Consider the following 23,458-nt stretch of genomic DNA (forward strand, 5'->3'; position numbering starts at 1 on the left):
CAAAGGCGGTTTGTAGCTGAATTAGGCAATGACGAGAGAGGAGAAAAAAAAAAAAAAAAAAAAAAAAACTATTTCATGATCTATTCCGTCGTCTGATTCATTGTGTCTATGTCGGGCAGCTGTGGCAGCAGGAGTGTAGGACGTAGGCTACTTCCTGAGGGAGCCACAGGTAACACACCTGCCCACAGAGGCCGTGTGCTGTTGACTCTTCCCAACATGGCACCTGTAACCATTGGTAACCAGTTTGAAAGGAAAATGCTCATTCTCCTTGCAGTTCTAGACCGACAGTATTATTGTGCCACGTTGTGTTTGTCATTTCCAATAAAAAGACACCGATACCTCCGTTTGTATATTCTTTTTTTTTTTTTTTTTTATAAATTAGCACAGCGTTGCATCTGTTTTCTTTGTATGGGCTGGTGGAAATGTGTTTGTGATTTAATGGCAGAATAAAAAATCAAAACCAAACCCCCAGCGACCACTGTTTCAAGTATTTCTGCCAGGAAGTTGCAATATTCCAGCAATTTGGATTTGGGGCTTTCAGAAATTAGAAGTGACATAGTAGGGGCGAATAAATATTCAGATGAGAGATAAACAAATCACGAATGAATAAATTATAAACGGGTGAATAAATCCAAAGATTTTTGGATGCACGGTGCAGATGTCCTATCAGCAGGGGACAGGAGCAACTAACTCTGTCCCCGCCCACTTCTGTGGCAAACAAAACCTGCAGTTTCTACTGTATAAGCCAGCAAATCAAAGAGAGATAGATTTATATGGTCTAAAAAAAAAAACACACACACAAATAAATAATATTCATATAGCCTGTGATAACTTTTAAACAGAAGATAATGACTTATGTTTGCTATTCAGTGCATGGAAGCAGGAATCAAATGGGGTTTTGGTGTTGACACTGTATCAAACCTATATCTTATGTGTTTTTTCATGGTTTGAGTATGAGTGATAAAGAGAGATACAGAATGTGTCCTACCATGTTCTGAGGTTTAAGCATTGTTGGTGATTAATGTAGCTTAGTGCTTTTTGAAGGAGGATTCTTAACCAGTTTCTATCACTCAAAGGATTTGTAACTAAAGATATTACTTGCTTCGTCCAAGGTTACTGGATTTTTTTTTTTATCAATGCTCTCATAAGTTGATTACAAATGAAGTCATCAATAAAGGATTTTTTTTCTGCCTTACCCAGTGTCTGGTTTTGTAAATGTGAATGAGTAATTCCTCTCCACTCTTTCCAACAGGAGAATGGTTGAACTAAACACTGAGGGCTAATGAAGTGAAGAAGTAAGAAGACAAGAACAGGTAATGCTGGAAGAGCATAAACAACCAACTGATTTTTTTTTTTTTTTTTTTTTTTTTAACGAGTGGCTTGATCAGTATCAGATAAGATTGTTAATTGAATTTAAAAAATCCTAATAATTTATCTCTTTTGCTCATTTTACTGAAAATCCACCACTCATTTGACAAGACATACATTCATTATTAATGTGTTATTGTGCATATGCTTATGTCTTGAATAATGACCAAGGTTTTTGGGTTTGTAGTACTCATTGTGAAGGAGTTAATGTGACCTCATGGGAACTTGATAAATTAAACAATATTTATGATAACACAGAGTTCAATACTGGTCAGTTTGATGAACGCCCACTAGCTTGATAGTCTATATTTATCTGACCATGTGATAGCAGGCTCCGGCTTCAGCTACAGCCTAATGTGTGCTGAGCAATGCTTCACCCTCCTGGTCATAATGTGCTAGTACACACATTTTTTTAACTAAGTCAGCTGAATCATGCACATTTAAATTTCACTGGTTGATAATAATAATAATAATAATAGTAACTTATTTATATCATTATGTCATACACAGGATGCAGCTCAGTGCTTTGACAAATATAAAAGAAATGACCTTATTTCACATCACATTTCACATCACATTTCAAACATATATTTTAAGTGTTATCACACCGCTCTCAGTGGTTGCTGTGTGCAAAACAAGTCTGACATATCCTCAGAGGCCAGCAGGGAGGATGACTGAGGGCCCCTGAATGACCTGCAGTGTCTTGTTGCATTTTCTTACATGCTGATGACCCCTGCAGGCAGACTGGAGCAACAGCACTGTTGTCTTCTCTTTGTGGCCTCTGCAGTCTTTTTTTTTCTTTCTTTTAATCTGGCAGCAACCCTGCACTGTAAACAGCGTTTTTTTTTTTGTTAGTTTTTTTTCAAATTCATGAAGTTGTTTTTTGATTGAAGCAAATTAATAGTGTTGGTGAGACATAAATCAACTTATTTTCTTTGACTGTTGCAAGCAGCTTTAAAATAGCCACAAAATAAATGTGTAAAATTGATACATTACATGCAAAATACTGGTGTATGTGCAACAGCTAATGAATTAATTTATAAATGTCTTTTGTAAAATGAAAACTGCCGTCTTCCCTTCTTTTGTCTGCTGCTGTATGCTCTTTTTTCTAACAGGTAACAATTAAAAAAATTATATGAATGATTGACTGGACCTATTTTATCTGCACCCTGTCCAAATCTATCATCCAGACAGTGGTTTTCATAGCGTCTGCAGAACAATCTGCATGGCTGCGGTCCAACAGAAACCAGTCGACCATTGTACTTTCACACTATCTCACTGTGCTGTTTGTTATCATTCAAACTTGCTTTTTACACTCCCCAGTAACTACAACGGGTGTGTCCAGGATCCGCCCCATATGATGCTATGAGTCAGAGCAGGTGTGTGTGTGAGTGTGTTGCTTTATCTGTCTGGGTCTGTCTCATAAACCGGCTGGTTACACATGAGGTGTAAAAGAGGAGAAAAATCCCGAGGTGTGTCTGAGCTTTCATTCTGCACTGAGTAATTCAAAACTGTTCTGATGTTCAAAGATAACAAATATTCCTAAATGTTATCAATAGATTCATAGGTTTAGGTCTAAACCAACTATATGGTGTTGTTGATTAAAAAAAACAAAAACCACACAACCTTCCACAGGACAACAATATAACCATATACTGTACAAATATACTTTAGCTATGAATTTAGTGCTCTCTAGTTTCAAAGTCCAAGAGATAGCTTAGTGCAATTCTATGTGATTTATCCCTTTGGGGTTAAAGTCAAGTGAGAAAGATACATACAAAGACACACACTAAAAATCAAACACTGTAAAAAGCCTTCAGTTAATCTTCTTGCAGATAAGCAAATATTATAAAAGAAAGGCAGTTGGCAAAAAAATGTTTTGGCTCAACATAATTATACAACAGCTTTTGATGTTGTGTTGTTTTTTTTTTTTTTATCAAAGCTGAGGACTAAGTCCTGATTATGTAATATTCTGGGGAATTTGGGAAGATTTAATGACAATGAGTTCACATCTTAAAGTTACAAAGATATTCCATATGTTGTGCTTTTCAAGGCTGATTCTGATTTTTTGTGTATAAAATCATTTCACTATTTCTTAGGGGAAAATAAAACAAACAATACCATTTATATTTAAAAAGAGTTTTGAAACAATATCTAGACCATCTTGTATGGGAGATAAAAGTTTTTTTGTTGGTTAATCAAACCTTTTTTATAGAAGTGAGATTTCTGGGTTCTTGATCTTAATATTTCTTAATTTTTTCCTTTTTTTCTTTACCAACTCTGTCTTCTTTTTTTTTTACTTAATGCAAAGACATATTTTTTTTTTTTTACAGTAGGTGATTAAGTCAGTTTCAGTATCAGTCGTCTTGTAAAGCAGCCCTGAAGAAATTTCTTTTTTTTCGTGAGGCATTGGCAAGTCTGAGGAGCCATCTGTATGTTAACAAGCTGCAAGGGACACTCAGGACGCAGCATTAATAAGTGAGACTGTCAATTATCCACACAATAAATGAACCAGATGTCAGGCTTTTATTTCACTGATTACTCACTGAATGATGTCAGTGCGATTCTCTGGAAATGATATCATAAGTGTGTCTACAAGTGTCAGCAGGTCTAACAGTCACCGTGGATCACAAGACATAACATATGCCTGTTAGACTTAACCTGTTATTTCCCTTGCTTTGTTTTCGATTAATCATATTTCTTTCCCAGACATGTTGGTGTGAGTCCTTTCAGGGTTTAGTTTTGTATTCCAGATGTCAGTTTGTTATGTGTAGCGCGTATGTGAGTGACAAATTCACCTTTGCACCAAATCTCTATTACAACTGTGAAATGTAGCAGCGATCCACGCAGGATTTTAGTGCAGAAAGCAAACATCAAGTTAAATATTTACTCCAAGCCAAGCTGGAGAGACCATGAGCGAACATGTTACTTTCTCCTCACAGTACCCTTGTTATACGTCTGGATAGATCATGCAGACAGGAGGTGAGACGGATAGAATGGATAAAGGAGGTTAAGCCCACGGGTGGCTCCTGTGCATTATGACAGAGAGGTTTAACTTATTCTGACAAAATGAACTATCCCTGTAGTGTTTGCCACACCTCTTATCCCACAGAGAACATATGCAAATAAAAACAGAGAGTTGGCATTTGCATTCGACTCTGAGGTTTTAATATAAGGCGGCCGGAGACCTAACAATTCATGGCCTGGTTCCAATTAGTCCCTGCTGTCTCATTATCCCGTACAGCAAGGTTCACTGTCCTACTGTTCAATCCGCCTCTTATGGCCCGAGAGCTATCATTAGGCGGGAGTTTGGAAAAATGTGCACGTTCAGTCTTGCAGAGTCTTTTTGTTTGGAGAATACACAAACAGGCAAAGCAGACCCACCTGAGCCCAGTGGGGGGGGGGGGGGGGGGGGGGGGGGGAAATTTTTTAGGGTGCGTCTTGTTGTCCAGGGTGTGTATGGGTGTGTTTAGCGTCTGAGATTGGCCATTGAAGAAATTGTCATTATTATAGCTGGAAAAATAATTACTGTATACTCACAAATGTTCAGCACAGACAAGTCATACCAAGTTTGTTTAACATGCGCACTGGAAAAGAGAGGGATAGTAATGCTTAAATGGTTTGAAAATTCCTGCTTCGGGCGTTGGTTTCTTAAAGTCACCGGTTCAGTTCTCACCCGTGACCATGCCTCCCTCCCCTCACGTCTCTCCCTTTCACTCTGTTCTCACACTGCTGTGCGATGCGGCCGAGTAGTTGTGTCCGTAATGACAGTAGCTCAAGGGCCGAAACACCAGAGGGCACAATGCGTCCGTCAGCAAAGTCAGCCATTGTTCCCACCTTCAGTTAAAAAAGGCTGTAAGACTTTGTTATGAACCTTGCGTGGTTACTTTTGTGACGATGCCTGTATCTCTTTTTCTCACTAGAGAAAAAGGGTAAAGATTTCACCCTCCCAGTATTTTTCAACTCCTACTCCGCCTCATACTGCTCATACTGACACCAGGTATGTGTGACCCTCCCTACTCTTCTTGACGTTCTCCCTCCCTTTCACTTTTCAAAGCCGAGACACACCTACCTGTGATGCGTTTTATTTGCACAGAGATAGTAGAGAGGTCAAGACATGGTGAGAGTAAAGGAGAGAACATTTTTTAAAAGTTAAAAAAAAAAAAAATAAAGTAAACCAAAAAGCATTTTTATTCTCACAAAAACTTGGTGTCACTTGGTTGTCAGCGTAGGGCTCCACAGGACACTGAACTCTCAGATGCACTCCTTTTGACCTCAAGAATGTTGAACCTTGGATGAGAAATTCTTTGCGCAACCACTATCTCTACTCTCTGCACTGGGGATTAAATGTGTTGGCTGCTGTATTCCTTAATTATTGTCAACTGGGTATGACACTGTCGCTTGCCAGGGTTTAAATGAATCCACACTGATCCTGAAGCTGTGACAGAGCGGGGAAAAAAAAGGAGAACGCAAATAGCCCAGAAATTTGAATTTATGAGGAACCCAGATCTAGAAAGAAAACGCAGCATGGATTTAGAATAATTACTCAGAGGGTTTAAAGGTAAGGTTCAGTGAGTACATTTACATCAACATTCGTATCCATGTTTTGGTCATATTTAGGATGCGGTGTTTACATGGGACATGGAAAACCTGATGCTTCAAACCTGCATTCATGATTTCTTACCATCCCAGCCACTATGTCCTGTATGCAGAAACCTGGATTAGGTGTTAACCAGTATCCTGGTTTTCCACCAGAGTACTCCAGGTAGTATACCCAGGTTTCTCAAAACCAGGATAAGATATTTACATGCACAACACACGAGGGCACTCCAAAAACTGATCATAAAGAGGATAGCGGTGCGCATAGAAACATACTCATTATGAGCCCTGAGATCCATGAATGTCTGGGGGAAATACACAGTGATCAATGTCACTGTAAATGTGTTTGAACATTAAGTGTTTGATTAAAATGAACCAGCTGAATGTCAGCTGATGTCCTCTGGCTAGATGAGAAACTGTGAAGAATTCGTGTATGTTTTTGGAGTCAATATGAGCAGATGTATGTATACATCCATTTATTTTAATCGCGTATTCCTCATAGTACGAGGCGCTCATTACAATATAATCCATATAAGAAATTTACCACAGAGATGAATCACCATCTCTGACGTTACAGGCTCTCTGTTTTGAATATAGCAAACAAGGTGTTTTTTTGTAACAGGACAGGCAACTTTGTAATAACCGAGATAGTGGGAAAGTAGCCACCTCCCAAGATCTATGTCTCAATTTAGACTATAATCCATCACAACTCTACAATTGCAACATAGCTTTCCATGTAATCTGCAGAGTGAAATGTCAGCCCCAGAACTACGCTTCCCACACAAGCCAGTGGTTGCAGGAGTGTTTCGTAAACACAGCAAGGTGTGGTTTCTATTCGATCCAAAAGCGACCAACTTCCGTCTATTCACAGCACACCATTATCTGCGCAACAGGAGCACTGGGCGGGGAGAGGCGCAACGAGGTCTGTCCGCTGTCCGGGCAGGAGAACAAGAAAAAACAAGAAACAAAAAAACTTTCCTAACACATAGAACAACTCATCAAAAATGAGCATGTACGGCTCCACTTCTAAACTGGCCACGCTGGGCCAGAGAAGCATGTCTAACTCGCGACCGGATTTGGCAAGTGCAAGTTTTCGAAACGAGGTGTTCGTCGGTGGGAACGACTTCCATCAGGATTACCAAGCGCCAGGCGGCGGATACGCCTACACCTCCACCGTCTCCAAGACCTGGCACGGCGGGGGGCTCGGAGGACAGAAGACGCACGTCAGCATGGGTGGGGGCGCAGGTGGTGGGATTAGGTAAGAGCTCTAAAATCACCTGTTGCTTTTAAATAAATGTTACACCACGGAAACGCGTACAACTTGGGCCATTGAATGTAAATGCACAAATGTGACGTAAATGGCGTCATGACATAAGCTACACCTTAACCTACAAAGTCATGGACATATTTGAGTAATGTTGTGTCAGCTCTCTCCAAGCGGTGAGGCTTCAATCTGTTTGGAGATGTTTTGGAAGGTTAAATTGTTAAATTGAAAAGTCGCCGGCTGTGCCCACAGGAGCGCAGCGTGTAAATGACTCTCTCTCAGAGCAAAGCTGTTCTTCAGTCCGAAGGGTCATGGCCTCTCTGCTAAAAGCGTAATTTTCTTATTCCTTTCCGTGAGATATGTACAGTAAGTAGTTTTATCCTCCCTCATCTGTTGCCCAATAATCTGAACAAGGACGTGCGCACGCCCCTGGAAGGTCCTCCCATTACCATCATCCATAACAGTCATGTCTGTGTCAAAGCTTTTAAGACTGTTTCGTTTTCAAAGTTTCTCTCTTAATGCTTAACTCGCGGTGGACAAAGGTTAAAGTGAAGCACAGGATATGGCGGAGCTGCAAAACTCTTTAAAGAGAGAAAGTCAAGAAATGGCAGTGTGAGTGTTTTGCATGAGTGACTGTCCAGTGGCCCATTTCTGTGTCCCACAAAAGAATTCAATGAGTGTGTGTTGGATTTAAACAAAAGTTTGATCTTTTTCAATTACTTAAGCTACTTTGTTTATTTGATTTTCACACATCACCGTTGTTGTGTTATGCCGTGTTCTCTTAGAAACTTGAGTCTACCGTGTTTTAATTTAAATTTCCATCCAATCCGAGAATCATTACATGCATTTATAACAAATTAGTAACCTACAGTATTAGGCTTTGAAAGCTTGAGAAGTCATCTCACATGTTTTTTCTGTGCTTAACATTCTTTTAACAGTCTTTGTATTTTAAAAAAAAAAATATTGTCTTCATGTTTTCTTTTCAGTGCACAGGCTATTCAGGAAAGATCTTATTTCCTGAGCACCCAGTGTAATGATTACCTGCAGAGAGCGAAGATGATTCTCAATAATGTAAGTGTAGCACACAGATTACACTGAACATAAATGATCTCATTTGTTTGTTTTGACCTCTAGTGGAGGGTGGGGGGGTGTCAGAATATAACAAAATGGCTGCTTAGTCCGGCTGTGAAGTGAGGTTATCACAAATATATATTCAGATATGGTTGGCATTTTGTTGACTGTACAGTGGACTACACTGTTGTGAGTTTTTCTGCAGACATGTCGGTATGATGATGCTATATCAGGCAGGACGTGACTTGAAAAAGCAGATAATCTCATCTGCCTATGATTAGGTAGGAGGCAAGAGTTCAGTGTCTTTTCTGTGTGCTTTTATAGGGGGGTCCTGCTATGGAGCTGGAGAGGATGTTGACCATGGCTGCAGAATCCTTGGAGCAGCTGAAGGTCTGCGGCCGAGAGCTGCAGCATATGCGTATACCTAATGACGTCTTCAGAAAGTAAGCCTGTATGTGTGTGTGTGTGTGTGTGTGTGTGTGTGTGTGTGTGTGTGTGTGTCTTTGCAAAGTACAGGTGTACACTTGTGAGTTTGTGTGCCGTCTTTGCGTGTTTACATTTGCATATGTTCATTGATGACTGTGTATACACTTTTTACTAATCCTGCCTGCAGCTTAACATAGGTCGGTGGTGTTGAACAGGAATACGGTCGTGGAGTTATATCTGAATTCTTGTACTTGAACCAAGCCTTATACACAGAAAGCAGCACTTAATGTCTCCTGCACACGCTGCATTTGTCCACCTGACCTCGTTAAAGTCATGAGATCGAGGTGCCCACTCAGTATTTCCTTTTTTGTACAACTCTACAGTGTTGACCAGTTCCAGAGCATGCATGCCGCTATCCATCAGCAACTTATCAATGGTCGACGGCACAAGGGCAGTGCGGGCTCCCTTGATGGGGGGAGGGCCTTTAAAGATGCCATGGCCTGGATTACCCAACAGAAGGTAAGCTCTTCATACTTAAGAGACATCTAAGAACATGGATGATGTTTTTGAAATCAATATGATAATAAGAAAACTTTTCCTAATCAAATCATTAAATGATAATACTGAATTGTTGCCAGGATCACTATGCTCGTCTGATGCGTTCAGTGACAGCATCAACCACAGGTCTTGGTAAAATTTGGGCTTGGCAGTTTTAAACCTGTTGGAGCAGTATAAATGATGGCACCTGCATGTGTGTGCATGCCTGTATGGGTGCATTAGTGTGCACTGCTTTTTATGTGAAGGGAGGAGGAGTGTGTGTGTGTGTGTGTGTGTGTGTGTGTGTGTGTGTGTGTGTGTGTGGTTTTTTTTTTGGGAGGGGGGGGGCTTTTACCCTATCACTTTTTCTGACCTCCTGTAACTGAAACCATCTGGACACGCTGCCAAAACCTGATCCGTGAGTGAAAGAGGCCAAGAGAGGTGCAGGAGGATTGAAACAAAGAAGATGGAAGATTTGCCACTGGAGAAAGAGACAGACAGAGAGAGAGCGAGGGAGAGAGACAGAGAGACAGAGAGAGAGGGGAAGGCAGAGACCAACAGAGCGAGGAAAGAAGGAGGCAGATAAAGAATCTGTGAAAACAAAAAATAAAAGTAGAAGTAAAGGAGTTTGAAATCTGACACTCCCCGCAGAGTCAGTTGTTACGGGAGAGGGCAGGCCAGTCGATCTCAAACGCATTCATGGGAAAACGCCCTTCTTCCCCAGCCCTCCCACCCAACAAAAAACACACCCTGTCACTCTGTCACCACTTCAAGCCTCACCTCTCTATATTTCATCATTCATTCCCCCCTGTCTGCAGACACAGAAACATTTCTTTACATATTTTTATCGCAGCCTTTGCACTTTAGGCATTGGCTTTTATTAAGCTCTAAACTGAAAACATATCACCTGCTGATCTACTGCTGCCATTTTTCTTTTTCTTTTTTATCTTTGTTGACCTTTCCCCGTTAGACAATAGCTGCAGTACTTTCAGACAGGCTCTCTAAACAGACGTGTTGTGAGTAGAGTCAGTCCGGTAATCATGAAGGAAAAGGGAGTGGTGAGAGAACAAAAGCCTCGAGTGAAGACAGAGAGAAAAAAAATGCGAGTAAAGAGCAGAGACTGGTCGAGGTTGGTTTGTTGGCAGAGCTCTTATCAAAGCTGAGGCTGCAAACAAGGGGGGGAATAGTTGGAATAGTTTCCTGCTTAACAACAGACCTTATGATTACATGCTGACACCTGGAGGACAAAGTTGGAAAAGACATAGATTTAAGGTGAAGATTTGAAACGTATGAAATATTTTCACTGGAGCTGGTGATATTCTCATCATCAACCAATCCCATTAATGACTAAAACAATGACTTCATTCTATTAACAATTATTGCCTGTGTGGCCAAAGCCGGATATAGGGCTCCATTATTATCCACAAATAAAAAATAATATAAACAGATCAATGAGCCACACCTTTGCACTGTGTGACATGTTCCTTCGTTACAATGAAGGAAATTACAGGTATTTTTCAGCAAATGAAATCGTGTATTTGTGACTCGTTGTTCAAAATGTGCGTCTCAAATGGGAACAAGTGGACTAAGTGCCACAGACAGGGTGGTGGGAAAACATTGTGAGATGGATTATGCATTGTTGGTTTTGTTTTGATCTTTTCATGTTTTTTTTTTGGTTGACATTAAAAAATAAGGAATAGTGTCAGCCTTATTCTTTCAAACTTGAATAAATATTTTACTTCCTAAACCTTTAATATTCCATGAAATATACATCCCTTGATCAAAGTTGATTTTGACATTGTGATTGTGTGTGGAAGTATTTGTGTATCTATAGGTAATAAACTGATTCTGCATCTTGTAGCGTATGATTGAGACAGCGCCATGGGGGGACGACTCAGCCACCATAGAAAACCAAATCCTAAGCCACAGCAAAACCCACGGCTCTATCCAGAGGAGTCAGGAAGTAGACCGTGCCAGAGATGAACTGGTAAGTGGTCTTACTCCGCCATATTTTGAAGCTCTTCTTAGTTGCTCTCTTATTTTGGATTGTTGTATTCTTCAGATATAAGGGAAAACTGTCGTCTGTTCCTCGTGTGTAAAAATGTTTCGTAATCTTATTTGGAACTGAACAAAAAAACTAAATCTCTCTACTTTTGTTGTTTTTCAGAGGGGTGACAAGTACAACCTCTCCCTCCTGGAACAAGAATGGGACAGCTTGCAGGTAGAACCAAACCTCTTTAGTTCATTAGTTCATCAAAATCAGCAGCATTATGGATGAGCACCGTTGTTACTTTTCTTTTTTTTTTCTTTTTTTTTTACCATACTCATGAATTTACCTTGTGTCTGTCCCAGAAAATGTCCCACAACCGTGTGATTCAGCTGCGTGAGCTTCAGAACATCATCGAGGAGATCTCCCGAGCCATCATGTGGGTGAATGAGAGAGAGGAGGAGGAGCTTGTGTTTGACTGGGGAGACAAGAACATCGACCAGTACATCCCTAGGAAGCAAGAGAGCTACTCGGTACGGTTCTCTGTGGCTAAATTCCACTTTAACCCTGGTTGGGTGTTACTACCTTAGTTTTTATTTTTTACTTAATCATTTAAATCTTAGTGACATATGTTGTTCCACAACGTGGCTGTTTGGGATCCTTACCTTGCGTTTTTTTTTTTGACAGAGGCTGATGAGTGACCTGGAGGTGAAGGAGAAAGAACTGAACAAGCTGAAGGTGAAAGCTGATACACTCCTGAACAACAACCATCCTGCCTCAGATAAGATTGAAGTAAGTAGTTTTGTTTTTCCCAACATCTCAAACAACAAATTATTCAGTACTTTTAGGCTGATGACTCTATGTGTGCACACAGGCCTACATGGATACCTTGCAGACCCAGTGGAGCTGGCTTCTTCAGATCACCAAGTGTATCCATGTTCATTTGAAGGAGAACGCTGCCTACAGCCAAGTGAGTGCACAGTCCTGCTCATGCTCTAGAGCGCTGTGTGTTTTCATATGAGCACTGATCAAAGTGTGTTGCTGCCATCCTCAGTTTTTCAAGGAGGCCAATGAGACCTATTCGAAGCTGCAGAAGGGGCATGAGACTATACGAAGCAAGTTCACCTGCAACAAGAACACCCCACTGGATAACCTCTCTGAACTCCTGAAAAACCTGGAGGTATCATTTCATTCTGTTTAGTCCAGGAAATACATACTTCCCTGCAGGTGTAATGGATAGAACATTCTCAGACAATTAGTTCTGTTGAGTGACCTGGGTGTAAACAATTTGCGTGTCTGCTCATCTGGTTTGGCGAGTTTATTGGCAGAACAGATGGAATGTGCCTGCATTTATCTTGGACTTTAAATGACAAAATGTGACAACCGCTAGTTGCAATGTACTGTGAGCCAGTTCAGAACACATGTCTTATTTTTTCATGTTCACAGAAAGAGAGGGAGCGAATTATGGAAAATAAGAGGCAGGTCCAAAGTCTGGTCAACAAGTCTAAAAGTATTGTCAGGCTGAAACCACGCAACCCTGAGGAGAAGAGCAGCAGCCCTGTCATAGTCCAGGCCCTATGTGACTTCAAACAAGACCAGGTGGGATATATGCTCTTTCTCTCTCTCACACACACACAAAAACACACACAGACAGAGAGAATAAAGTGAAATACTACAAGTGTAGCTTAGCATTTGTATGTTCTGTTTTATGCTACAGAAAGGGATTCTAAAAGGGAATGAGGGAATCCTCAAGGACAACTCGCAGCGCAGCAAGTGGCTTGTGACAGGACCTGGAGGTCTGGACATGCTGATTCCCTCTGTGTGTCTTCTCATCCCCCCACCGAACCCGCTCAGCATTGGCCTCGCAAACAAGTAAGATACATACAGTGAATGAGTAAAATACTCTTCATATATTGGTCATAGTCATTAAAATCCTGTCATCAAACTTTAAAGGTTATTAAGGGCTAAGGAATAAGAAAATATTCTCAACCTACAGAGAAGCAAGTAATCATTCAGATCAAATTTGCGTTTGATAAATATTACCGTATTACTGTATTTTCATGTAGTGCCCCTCTAAGCTTTAAGACTGCACATAATGCATTTTAAAAGAAATAGAAACACGGTACACATCCATTCATGTTGATTGATTCTGGATTGATGGCTTATTCTGCCCCCTAGGAATGAGCAATATTATGAATCCATCATGAGCATCTGGAATCAGCTCTACATCAACATCAAGAGTCTCATCTCATGGCAGTACTGCCTCAAAGACATTGATTACATCAACTCTCTCACTCTGACTATGGTAAGATGTCACATAGAGTGCAGTCAACTTCTTAGTTTTATTTTTTAAATTAGTTATTGTTTTTATAGCAAGCAAAGCAAAAAATTTAGGCTCTGCTTCCATCTTACTTGGTCTGCTCACTTTCTGTGTCATTTGCTTTACCTGACCTCTGTCCATTGTTTGACAGCTGTCCAAGATGCGTCCCGAGGAGTACCGGAGCGTCATCAAAAGACTGGAGACTCACTACCAAGAGTTCCTGCGTAACAGTCAAAATTCTGAGTTGTTTGGGGAGGAGGATAAGAAAACCATCCAGGGCCACTTCGATAAAGCCCAGACCCACTATGACATACTGATTAAAAAGCTTCCTGATAACAGTGAGTGTTAAATGTCTTTACCTTATCCCTAACTTGTCAGTCCTATAAATTTGCAAAGTACTGTTATTTATTTATTTTTTTTGCCAACGTAAACTGATGTCCTTCAAAATTTTCACCAATCTATACAGGAGACGGAGGGAAGCCTGAACCCCCAAAACCATCTCCAGAACCCACCAAGCCTAAGCCTCACTCGTGCAGCTCTACCCTCAGCCTTACCCTGCTCAATAGTCTGCAAGAACTACGGCAAAGGCTGGAGTCAGCTGAATCCGGTCTCACCAGTCATCTCCACATTCCCATGGGAGACAACAGTGTGCATGAGTGCACAGTGCACATCCAGAAGCTGGAGGTATGTAACCATTCATTTGTTTGTCATTTTCATCTTTGCTACAAACTCCATTTCAAAATTTGTAAAATCTAGGTAAAATATACCCGTAAATATACAAAAGCCTTCACCACAGTTGGGCAGGTTCATTTCATTAAGTGTTTTTTGGGTTGAATTTAACTTAATATCACATATTGATTTCCAGACTGTGCACCAAGATTTGGACTCTATTCATGATGAGTACCTGTGCCTAAGAGAAAAGATTATAAAGCAGCTGGGAGACATCCCTGCAGACTCTGAGCAAGCCAAGTTCCTGCGCTCTGAACTAGATATCATCAACCAGAAACTGGGAGGCCTGCAGGGTCTCTACAAAGTCTACCTTCAAAGGTACATCATTTTACTCTAATTACACCACCTTTTTATTTATTCCACAGTGCTTGAGTAAATTTTGCAGAAAACAAAGTAAGTACTGGGACCAGAACTTGATGCATTGTGCAGCTGCGCTGGTTACCGTTTAAAAACGCTTTTTTCCCGTAAATTGTTGCATTTAGTCTAATGACTGCATGTCTTCAACAGACTGTCGGCTCTTCAGGCCTTGCTCCAGAGCCTTCTGCAGGCTGAGGATATCATTAAAGTCCAGGAGGCCCGGCTCACAGAGAAGGAGACCTCCTCTCTGGACCTTCGGGAGCTGGACAACTATCGGAGCACACTAAAGGTTTGACACACTTTACGTATTTAATTTAGACTTATGTCTCTTGCTTTATACCAGTAATATGAATAATATATCAGTAATTAATTAGTAGCACCTGCTCACTTGATTCACTTGTAATGTATCCTTTAAAAGATATGTAATATTTTTGTGCAATTCTCTATTAAAGCAAATGAAGAGTGATCTGGAGCAAAAAAGAGGCCTGCTGACAGCCATGGAGTCTGACCTGGCTAAAGCAATGCACTGGAATGGGCAAATCTCTGAGTCCTTCCACAGATGTGACTTGACGAATTACTCAGACCTGGTGAATCAGATGTCTGACCGCTGGCGCCGGATCCAAACCCAGATTGAGAGCAGGTACAGTAGGATAGTCTGTACATGCACACATTTCTTCAATATCTCTGAATAGTTTTCCATATCCTCTGTTTGTCAGTGATGGCAACAATGTTAAAAATATCCTCTCATCCTTTCCTCTTCCTCCCACTCTTTCCTCCTCAGAGTGTGGGACTTAGAGAAGCAGGAGAAACAGCTGATATTTTATCAGCAGAACAGTACTTCCCTGGAACAGTGGATAGACAATGCCAGGAAGCGCCAGGATGCTCTTCAGATGGTTAAGCTCAATGACATCCAGACCATGATGGACCACGTCAACAAGCAGAAGGCATGTCTGTCCTTGTTTACATCAACAAATTGGAATCAATAATAATATTTGAACTGAACTTAGTTGTTTTTGAATTAGAAATATCCACCATTTATACTTTAATTGAGATGCTGACAGCCATTAACTTTGGTGTATTATACAGCATTTTATACAACATATGCTAACAATCAGAATATCAGTCCTATCCCAGATGAGTTGATGATACTTGACTTACTAGCTCTTGAAATCAAGTGTTTAGCAAACACTCAATAATAAAGTAAAGTGCTGAATTTCTTAGAAGAAATTAGTGAATTTAATGCCCCTTGTCTTACTGCACAGGCACTTCACACTGAAATTAAAGGAAAGAAGGAGAAAGTAGAGGATGTGCAGAAAAATGCAGACACCTGTGCTGCATCCATAAAGGTTTGTAGTGAGTTTATGTGCGCTATTTTCTTTCAATTTTCATGTATAGTGCCAAGCTGGCACACAAGCAACAGCAGTAGCATTGTGTTTATTGTGTTGTGTGTTTTCAGGACTATGAGTTGCAGCTGGCTTCCTACGCTTCAGGCCTGGAAACACTGTTTAATATTCCTATCAAGAGAACAGTGCTGCACTCCCCTGCCTCTGTGGTCAGACAAGAGGTATGACTTCCCATAATGTCACACAAATGAAATTCTCAGTTTCATTTTAAATGTACTAACACACATTTGGTAACCAAATGAAAATTTCGCAAGCTGTCACGTATTTAAGGGATTATTTTATATTCATCATCTCTTTGTGAAATATCAATTAAATAGTTATTATTTCCTCTGTATTATAAGTTCATGTAATACTGCTAATTTAAAGGCTAATGCTTTAATAGTCACGGAATGATGTAACTGGAATGTTATTGACACCTCAACATTTCACGTCACATATTCATCCACTAATTCTCATTCCATCAGGCTTCTGACCTCCAGTCCCGCTACATAGAACTTCTTACCCGCTCTAGTGATTACTACAAGTTCCTAGGGGAGCTAATGAAGAACATGGAAGAGTTGAAGGTAAGTATTGGATTTGTATGATGCCATTCATCATTCAATCATCATTGTTATGTTAGCGAAAAAGTATGATAAACGTAAGATATATTAGGTTTATTTAACAATATGGAAATGTAGGTGACTGAGGCTTTTTTCTGTTGCTCTCCTCAGTCGAGGAACACCGAGATTGAGTTGCTGAAGGAACAACTGAGGTGTCTGAGGGAGGACCTCCAGAATACTAATCAGAAAAATAAGTCTTTGGAAGATGAGTTGAACCGCTATGAGCAGGAGCTCTCTAAAGCAAAACAACAGATCCTTTCTATGGAGCAAGTGAACGTGACCACAGTGGCAAAAGTTGGGGCTACCAAGGACAGCCTGGACAGCACACGCATGCAGCTTCAAGAGCTTAATGACCAGCTGACCAGCATTAAATACCAATTGAATGAGGAAAAGGGGAAAAGAAGGCTGGCAGAAGAGCGCTACAATAGTCAGCAAGAAGAGTATGAGGCAGCTGTTCGCCGAAGACAGAAAGAACTGGAAGAGCTCAACTGGACCAAGATTGACTTAGAGAAGACTGTGAAGGACAAGGAACGTGAACTGGAGAGGATGAAGATGCTGCTAGAGGAGGAGGAGGCACGTCGACGAAATGCTGAATCAGATATCTCAAAGGTAAGAACACAGTGCACCCAGGAGATTAATCAACTTAAGCAGACATATGAGACACAGATCCACGTTACCAAGACCACAATCCTGAAAGCCTCGCAACAGAAAGAAGAAGATGCTGCGGAGCTGAGGCTGCAAGTTGACAGACTCACTGCTGAGAAGAGAGATCTAGAGGAGGAGCTGAGGAGACTGAGACAGTCCATTGCTCACACAGAAGAGCAGAAAAGCAGAGCAGAGCAGGAAGCCAGCCAGCAGAGGGCCTCAGTGTCACAAGAGGCAAGGATGCGCAGTGAGCTGGAGGTGCAGCTGAGAACCCTCAAGCAGCAGAGGGGAGAGGATGACCTCAAATTAAAGGAAGCCACCAAAAACAATCAAGAAAAGTCCAGGCAGATCAGCATGCTAACATTTAATCTGGATGAAGAAGGGAAGAAGAGGAGAGCTCTAGAACTGGAAATCAATCACCTGAGACAGGCTGAGGCAGAGCTAAAGGCGAAGAACACCGCTTATCTGGAAACAATTAACAAGCTTAAAGTGTCTGAGCAGGAGATCCACATCACCCGAGTGGAGCTGGAGAAGCAAACCAGTGAGAAAACCAAAGCTGAGCAGAGTTCTGCCAGGCTGCAGAGTCGCATCCGGGAACTTCAGTGCTCGCTGGATGGGATGGAGGCAGAGTTGGAGAAGCAAAAGAAGGCAGCGCAAGAGGAGTTCACACGCAGAAAGAGAATGGAGGCCGAGCTGGAGAGGATGACACAAACGTGTAGAGAGCACACCACTACAATTAACACACTGAAATCTGTTCAGCAAGAAGCTTCCCACGCTGGAAGGAAGTATGAGCAGGACCTTAGGGCCCTCCAGGAGGCTCTGGACAAGAGCGTGAGGGAGCATAAAGTCACGAAGGAGGAATTGGCGAATGTAACAGCTGAGCTTAGGGCACTGAAACAGAAGCTCCAACAGGAACAGGCCCGCATCTATGAGCTCAACCAACGTAATGAGAGTCTGTATAAGACCATTGAGGAGAAGAGCCGCCAGCTAAATGAATATACTACAGAGATTGAAAAGCTGAAGACCCTGACACAGAACCTGACAAAGGAGAGACTGAGGTTGGAGGAGGAACTGAGGGCGGTTAGACAAGAGAGAGATGAGCTGAAGCTTTCAAAGGACACTATTGATGGAGAAAGTGCCACTCAGATCTCAGCCTTGCATGTCCAACTTCAGAATAGCACCAAGAAGACAGCGGAGCTCCAGGCTCTCATCAATGACCTGACCAGGGAGAGAGAAAAGCTAAAATTGGAAATAGACAAATTCCAAAAGCAATCGATTGAGGTATTTTTGATTGCACTGAAGGATCATCTCCACATAAATCAACTAATATTCTATTGCTTTTGCATGAATAGTTATAGGTGCATTAAGACAACCTGATTTCAAAGTAGTCCTGCTATATATTTGTGACAATACTCAAGATGACTTATAGTTCTGCATGAAATTCACTTAATTACAAATACCTTTGCATAGATATGCATGATTTTCACTCTTTACTTTGCATATTATGTCACTGAACTCTGCCCATAAATTAATAACAATCACTTTATTAAACACTGTATACTAACAGATGTTTAAAAAATGTATGCACACATCTTTGTGCATATATACAAAACCAATTAGTTCCAACAGGACATGAAATTGAAATCACAATTTGAAGTTACTACAATTTTATATGTCAATGCGCTTAAAATGCAACATGCTGCTTCATGGGTGCTTCATATGCATTAATTAATAGATGAAAGTTGTGGCTTTTTGCATATATGAAAATAACATTTTGACATTTTTGTACAGACGTAACTGTGTTCTCTTGTCTCTCCATAGACATCCATCACGTTGCATGAGTCCCAGAGCCAATACAGTGAGCTGCTGCTGGGGAGGGACAGTTTGCTCTCTAAGCTTAAACTGCTGGAGCAGGAAAAGAATCGTCACCAGCGCATAGAAGAGGAGCTCACCCGCATCAAGCTTACACTAGAAACTGAGCGCCGCAACAAACAGCGGCTGCAGGATGAAAAGAATTCCATCCTCAAGGATTTCAACCATATGAAGAGCCAGTATGAGCTGAGAGACAGCCAGATCAGGCAGTTTGAATCAGACAAAGACAGGGCTGATCGCGAAAGGCTCTCCCTGAAGAATGAAATTGAAAGGCTCATGAGGGAGCTGAAGAGTGTTGACGAGAGATATAAGAGCCGGCTGCTGAGCTCTGAAAAGGAGGTGTCAGACCTGGCTCTCAAGAGAGATGCCCTGGAGAGAGAGATACAGAGGCTGAAGCAGGGACCTTCCACGATGAACAGGGAGACCCAGACACATGAGAGGATCCCAACAGTTGATCCATCCAAGCTGATGTTTGATGGGGTGCGCCACAAAGTCACAGCCCACCAGCTTTGCGACTGTGGTATAATCAGTAAAGCCACTCTTGACCAGCTCCTAAAGGGACAAAAGACAGTGGATGAGGTAGCCATGGACATCCAGCTTAGTCTAAAGGGTACTGGCATTATTGCTGGCATGACAACAGGTTCTCATGAGAAAATGCCATTCACTAAAGCCAAAAACAAGAATCTCCTCAGCTCAGAGAGCGCCCTCATGCTTCTGGAAGCTCAAGCAGCAACAGGTTACATAGTGGACCCTGCATTTAATGAAAAGATGCCTGTGGATACTGCCTGCTCCAGAGGGATCGTAGACACAGAAGACAGAGACATCTTAGTGACAGCTGAAGCAGCTAGCACAGGCTTCAAGGATCCATACACTGGCAAAGTGTTATCTGTGGGTCAGGCATGCAAACAGGGCCGCATAGACAAAAACACAGCCATCCGTTTGCTACAGGCTCAGGAGTCTGTGGGAGGCATATTGGATCCTGTTCTGAGTGTGTTCCTTCCAAAGGATCTGGCCTTGGATCGCAATCTTATTGATGAAGAGCTCTACAGGGCTTTGAACAAGAAACCCACCTGCTACCTGGATCCTGCGACAGGAGAGAAGATAAGCTATAATGACCTTAGGAAGAAATGTACAGTGGAACCTGTTTCTGGCTTGCTTCTGCTCCAGGCTCCAAAAGAGTCCATGAAATTTACTGGTATCCGTGGTGAAGTCTCCATCAATGACCTCATCAATTCTGAACTTCTGGATGAAACAGACTTGATGAAGCTCAAACAGGGCAAGCTGACCAAAAAAGACCTTGAAGAGAAGCTGAAGTCCTACCTCTATGGCTCTACCTGTATCGCAGGTATCTACGATGAGGCCAACGACCGAATCCTGCCTTTTTATCAAGCGATGAAGGAAGGTCTTCTCATGAGAGGAACCACCCTGGAGCTTCTTGAGGCCCAAGCTGCTTCTGGCTTCATTGTTGATCCCGTCAATAATGTCTTCTTGACAGTGGAGGAAGCCACAAAGAGATGCCTGATAGGGAAAGAGTTTAAGAATAAGCTGTTGTCTGCAGAGAAGGCAGTAACTGGATACAAAGACCCATCCACAGGAAAGACAATCTCCCTCTTCCAGGCTATTGAGAAAGATCTTATTGAGAGAGGTCATGGAATCCGTCTGCTTGAGGCCCAAATTGCCAGCGGTGGGATTATTGACCCCAAACAGAGCCACCGTATTGATGTTGCTGTTGCCTATAAAAGAGGGTATTTTGATGAGGAGATGAATGAGATCCTAACTTATGAAGGGGATGACACAAAAGGGTTCTTTGACCCTAATACCAGGGAAAACCTGACATATCTTCAGCTGAAGGACAGGTGTATCACAGATGCCAAAACAGGCCTAATACTCCTGCCACTCAAAGACAAGAAGAAGTCCCAGAAGTCGCAAGAAAGCCGTACCAATGTCCTCCGCAAGAGGCGAGTTGTGATCGTTGATCCAGACACTGGGTTGGAGATGTCAGTGAGGGAGGCCTATCACCGGGAGCTGATTGACTATGACACCTTCCTGGACCTGTCAGAGCAGGAATGTGAGTGGGAGGAAATTACTATCAAGGGGTCAGATGGCTCGGCACGTTTGGTGATAGTGGACAGGAAAACAGGAACCCAGTACGACATCAAGGATTGTCTGGAGCGTGGTATCATTGACCAGAAGTCTTTGGATCAGTATCGTGCAGGAACGCTAACCCTGACTCAGTTTGCTGACAAAATTACCAGCACAACTTGGAGCACTGAGATGACCATCACAGCCAGCAATGTTGATGACATGGTCACCTGCAGCAGCCCCACCCAGGCAACACCATCCTCTCCTACTGTCCGTAAACGCTTAAGCAGTATTTCTATTACTGTTTCTCCCCCTGAGATGTTTGATGATCAGAGCCCTGTGGCAGCCATATTTGACACAGAGACCTTGGAGAAGATAACTATTCCTGAAGGGGTCCGAAGAGGCATTATTGACACTATTACAGCCCAGAGGTTGCTTGAGGCGCAGGCATGCACAGGTGGTATTATCAACCCTGCCACTGGGGAGAGACTGTCGCTGCAGGATGCTGCCCATCAATGCATCATTGATGAAAGCATGGCTACGAAGCTGAAACCTGCCCAGAAAGCCTATGTTGGTTTTGAGGATGTGAAGACTAAAAGAAAGATGTCTGTAGCAGAAGCAGTAAAGGAAACATGGCTGCCTTATGAGGCTGGTCAGAGATTTATGGAGTATCAGTACCTGACAGGAGGCCTGATTGATCCTAGCGCTGAACGTCGCGTTACCATTGAAGAGGCTATCCGCAAGGGGTGGCTTGATGGTCAAGGTGCCCAGAAACTTCAGGATTCTCGGAACCACCAGAAGAACCTGACCTGTCCCAAGACAAAACTGAAGATCTCCTACAAGGAAGCGATGGACAACTGCATGGTAGAGGAAAGCAATGGTATGAAGATGCTGCAGGCCTCCTCTGTGTCCACTAAGGGAATCAGCAGCCCTTACAACGTCTCTAACCCAGGATCTCGCTCTGGGTCCAGAGCTGGTTCTCGTACTGGCTCCAGGAGCGGATCCCGTAGGGGCAGTGTGGATTACTCCTCCACTTACAGCTACAGCTTCTCTTCCAGCAGTACCACCTACAGCTCCAACTCTGTCTCTTAATGCACTGCAGAGAAAAAGATTAAAATTGGGCTAGGCTTATTACTAGTAGTTCCTATGCAGTTTTAGTACTTTACTAACTCTTTGCTTTTCTAAAAGTTTTTTCTGCTACTTAATAGATTTTGGGAGATCTGATTCATTTAAATGTTTAGATTGTTTGCAGTTTTTGGTGATTTGGTGTTTGTTTACCAGTATAATTCATATTCTTGTCCTAATACATACATTTTGAATGAATATATTTGTTATTGCTCATTTTAATATATGGCTTTTTGATCATTGTATCATGGTGTTATTTTGCTTGTTGAAACTCAGCATGTGCTCAGAATTGATTTAACTATTTTTTATTCTTAGTTTATAGCAGCTTGACTCATGTAACCTATGCGTCCTGTTTTTTAGAAAAAAAACTTTTTTTGTTGCAAATGGCTTAAATTACTGACTTGACAAAGTATTGATTATAACTATGGATATTCTTTGCCACTAAAATGTTATTCAAGTGATTAGAAAATAAAGTTGTCATAACAATTCCCATTCATTTATTCATCCTTTCATTCACTCAATCATTAGCTGGGTATCGGTATTGTGCAGTACAAGCTGAAAGGAGTCACTGTACATCTTTGTATCAAGAGCAGTAACCATTGTTACCTATGGATGGCGCTAGTTGTCATGCTAAAACTTTAATTGTAAGCCTGTGATCCAACTACAGCAGCTTAATGTTTTAAGAAATAGACTTTGGCTGTAGTATAATATTAAGTAGTCTATTGTGTTAGAAATTTTAACAAATCTAGTGGGAATTTCACCAGCACCCAAACTCATATTGAATATTTGATCATTTTCGTGTCTATATTGTCAATATGAACAAAAATGGATATTAACCATAGGTATTAACCAAACATTAAACATATATAAATATATATAATATCATCGAACAAGTCTCTTGTGCGCCAAAGTTAAACTGCCAAACTGACACTGCTGGAGATAAAGATTTTATTTCAATGAATAGACTTGTCAGTTTTAAAATTTAACTAAATTATTTATGAAGTTATTATGCTTGAAACCTAAAACTGTTGCGTATACGAAGTACATCATACCATTGAACCCCAGAGTAAAACA

At 41.6% G+C, this 23,458-nt stretch overlaps 1 protein-coding gene across 3 annotated transcripts; it reads left to right on the forward strand.

Annotated features, from left to right (window-relative positions):
* The first annotated feature begins 6,840 nt into the window (after window positions 1–6,840).
* Window positions 6,841–22,876, forward strand: dspa (desmoplakin a). 3 transcript variants are annotated; one of them, XM_071490499.1, is made up of 24 exons: window positions 6,841–7,225; window positions 8,218–8,302; window positions 8,627–8,745; window positions 9,112–9,247; window positions 11,127–11,252; window positions 11,433–11,486; window positions 11,618–11,785; window positions 11,940–12,044; window positions 12,127–12,222; window positions 12,307–12,432; window positions 12,699–12,851; window positions 12,970–13,124; window positions 13,431–13,557; window positions 13,724–13,910; window positions 14,039–14,256; window positions 14,438–14,619; window positions 14,809–14,947; window positions 15,111–15,298; window positions 15,440–15,602; window positions 15,921–16,004; window positions 16,115–16,222; window positions 16,526–16,624; window positions 16,772–18,586; window positions 19,127–22,876. In XM_071490499.1, exons 1-24 carry the CDS (start codon window positions 6,972–6,974, stop codon window positions 22,349–22,351), a joined length of 8,112 nt encoding a protein of 2,703 aa, XP_071346600.1. In that variant the 5' UTR covers window positions 6,841–6,971; the 3' UTR covers window positions 22,352–22,876. The 3 variants fall into 3 exon arrangements, with proteins under 3 accessions (XP_071346600.1, XP_071346602.1, XP_071346601.1); XM_071490501.1 differs by having other exon boundaries at window positions 16,772–17,269; XM_071490500.1 differs by lacking the exon at window positions 6,841–7,225 and adding an exon at window positions 7,722–7,843.
* The last annotated feature ends 582 nt before the right edge of the window (window positions 22,877–23,458 follow it).

This window comes from Trachinotus anak, unplaced genomic scaffold (genome assembly GCF_046630095.1).
Source record: "Trachinotus anak isolate AG129_WGS33_773 ecotype Australia unplaced genomic scaffold, CSIRO_AGI_Tana_v1 ptg000012l, whole genome shotgun sequence".
NCBI classification, from domain to species: domain Eukaryota; kingdom Metazoa; phylum Chordata; class Actinopteri; order Carangiformes; family Carangidae; genus Trachinotus; species Trachinotus anak.

Bases quoted from the DNA above. Each gene is read 5' to 3' on its own strand.
- dspa (XM_071490499.1), top strand. From the start codon at position 6,972: ATGAGCATGTACGGCTCCACTTCTAAACTGGCCACGCTGGGCCAGAGA. The intron at 7,226-8,217 runs GTAAGAGCTCTA...TTTTCTTTTCAG, and splicing joins GGCGCAGGTGGTGGGATTAG to TGCACAGGCTATTCAGGAAA. The intron at 9,248-11,126 runs GTAAGCTCTTCA...TGCATCTTGTAG, and splicing joins CCTGGATTACCCAACAGAAG to CGTATGATTGAGACAGCGCC.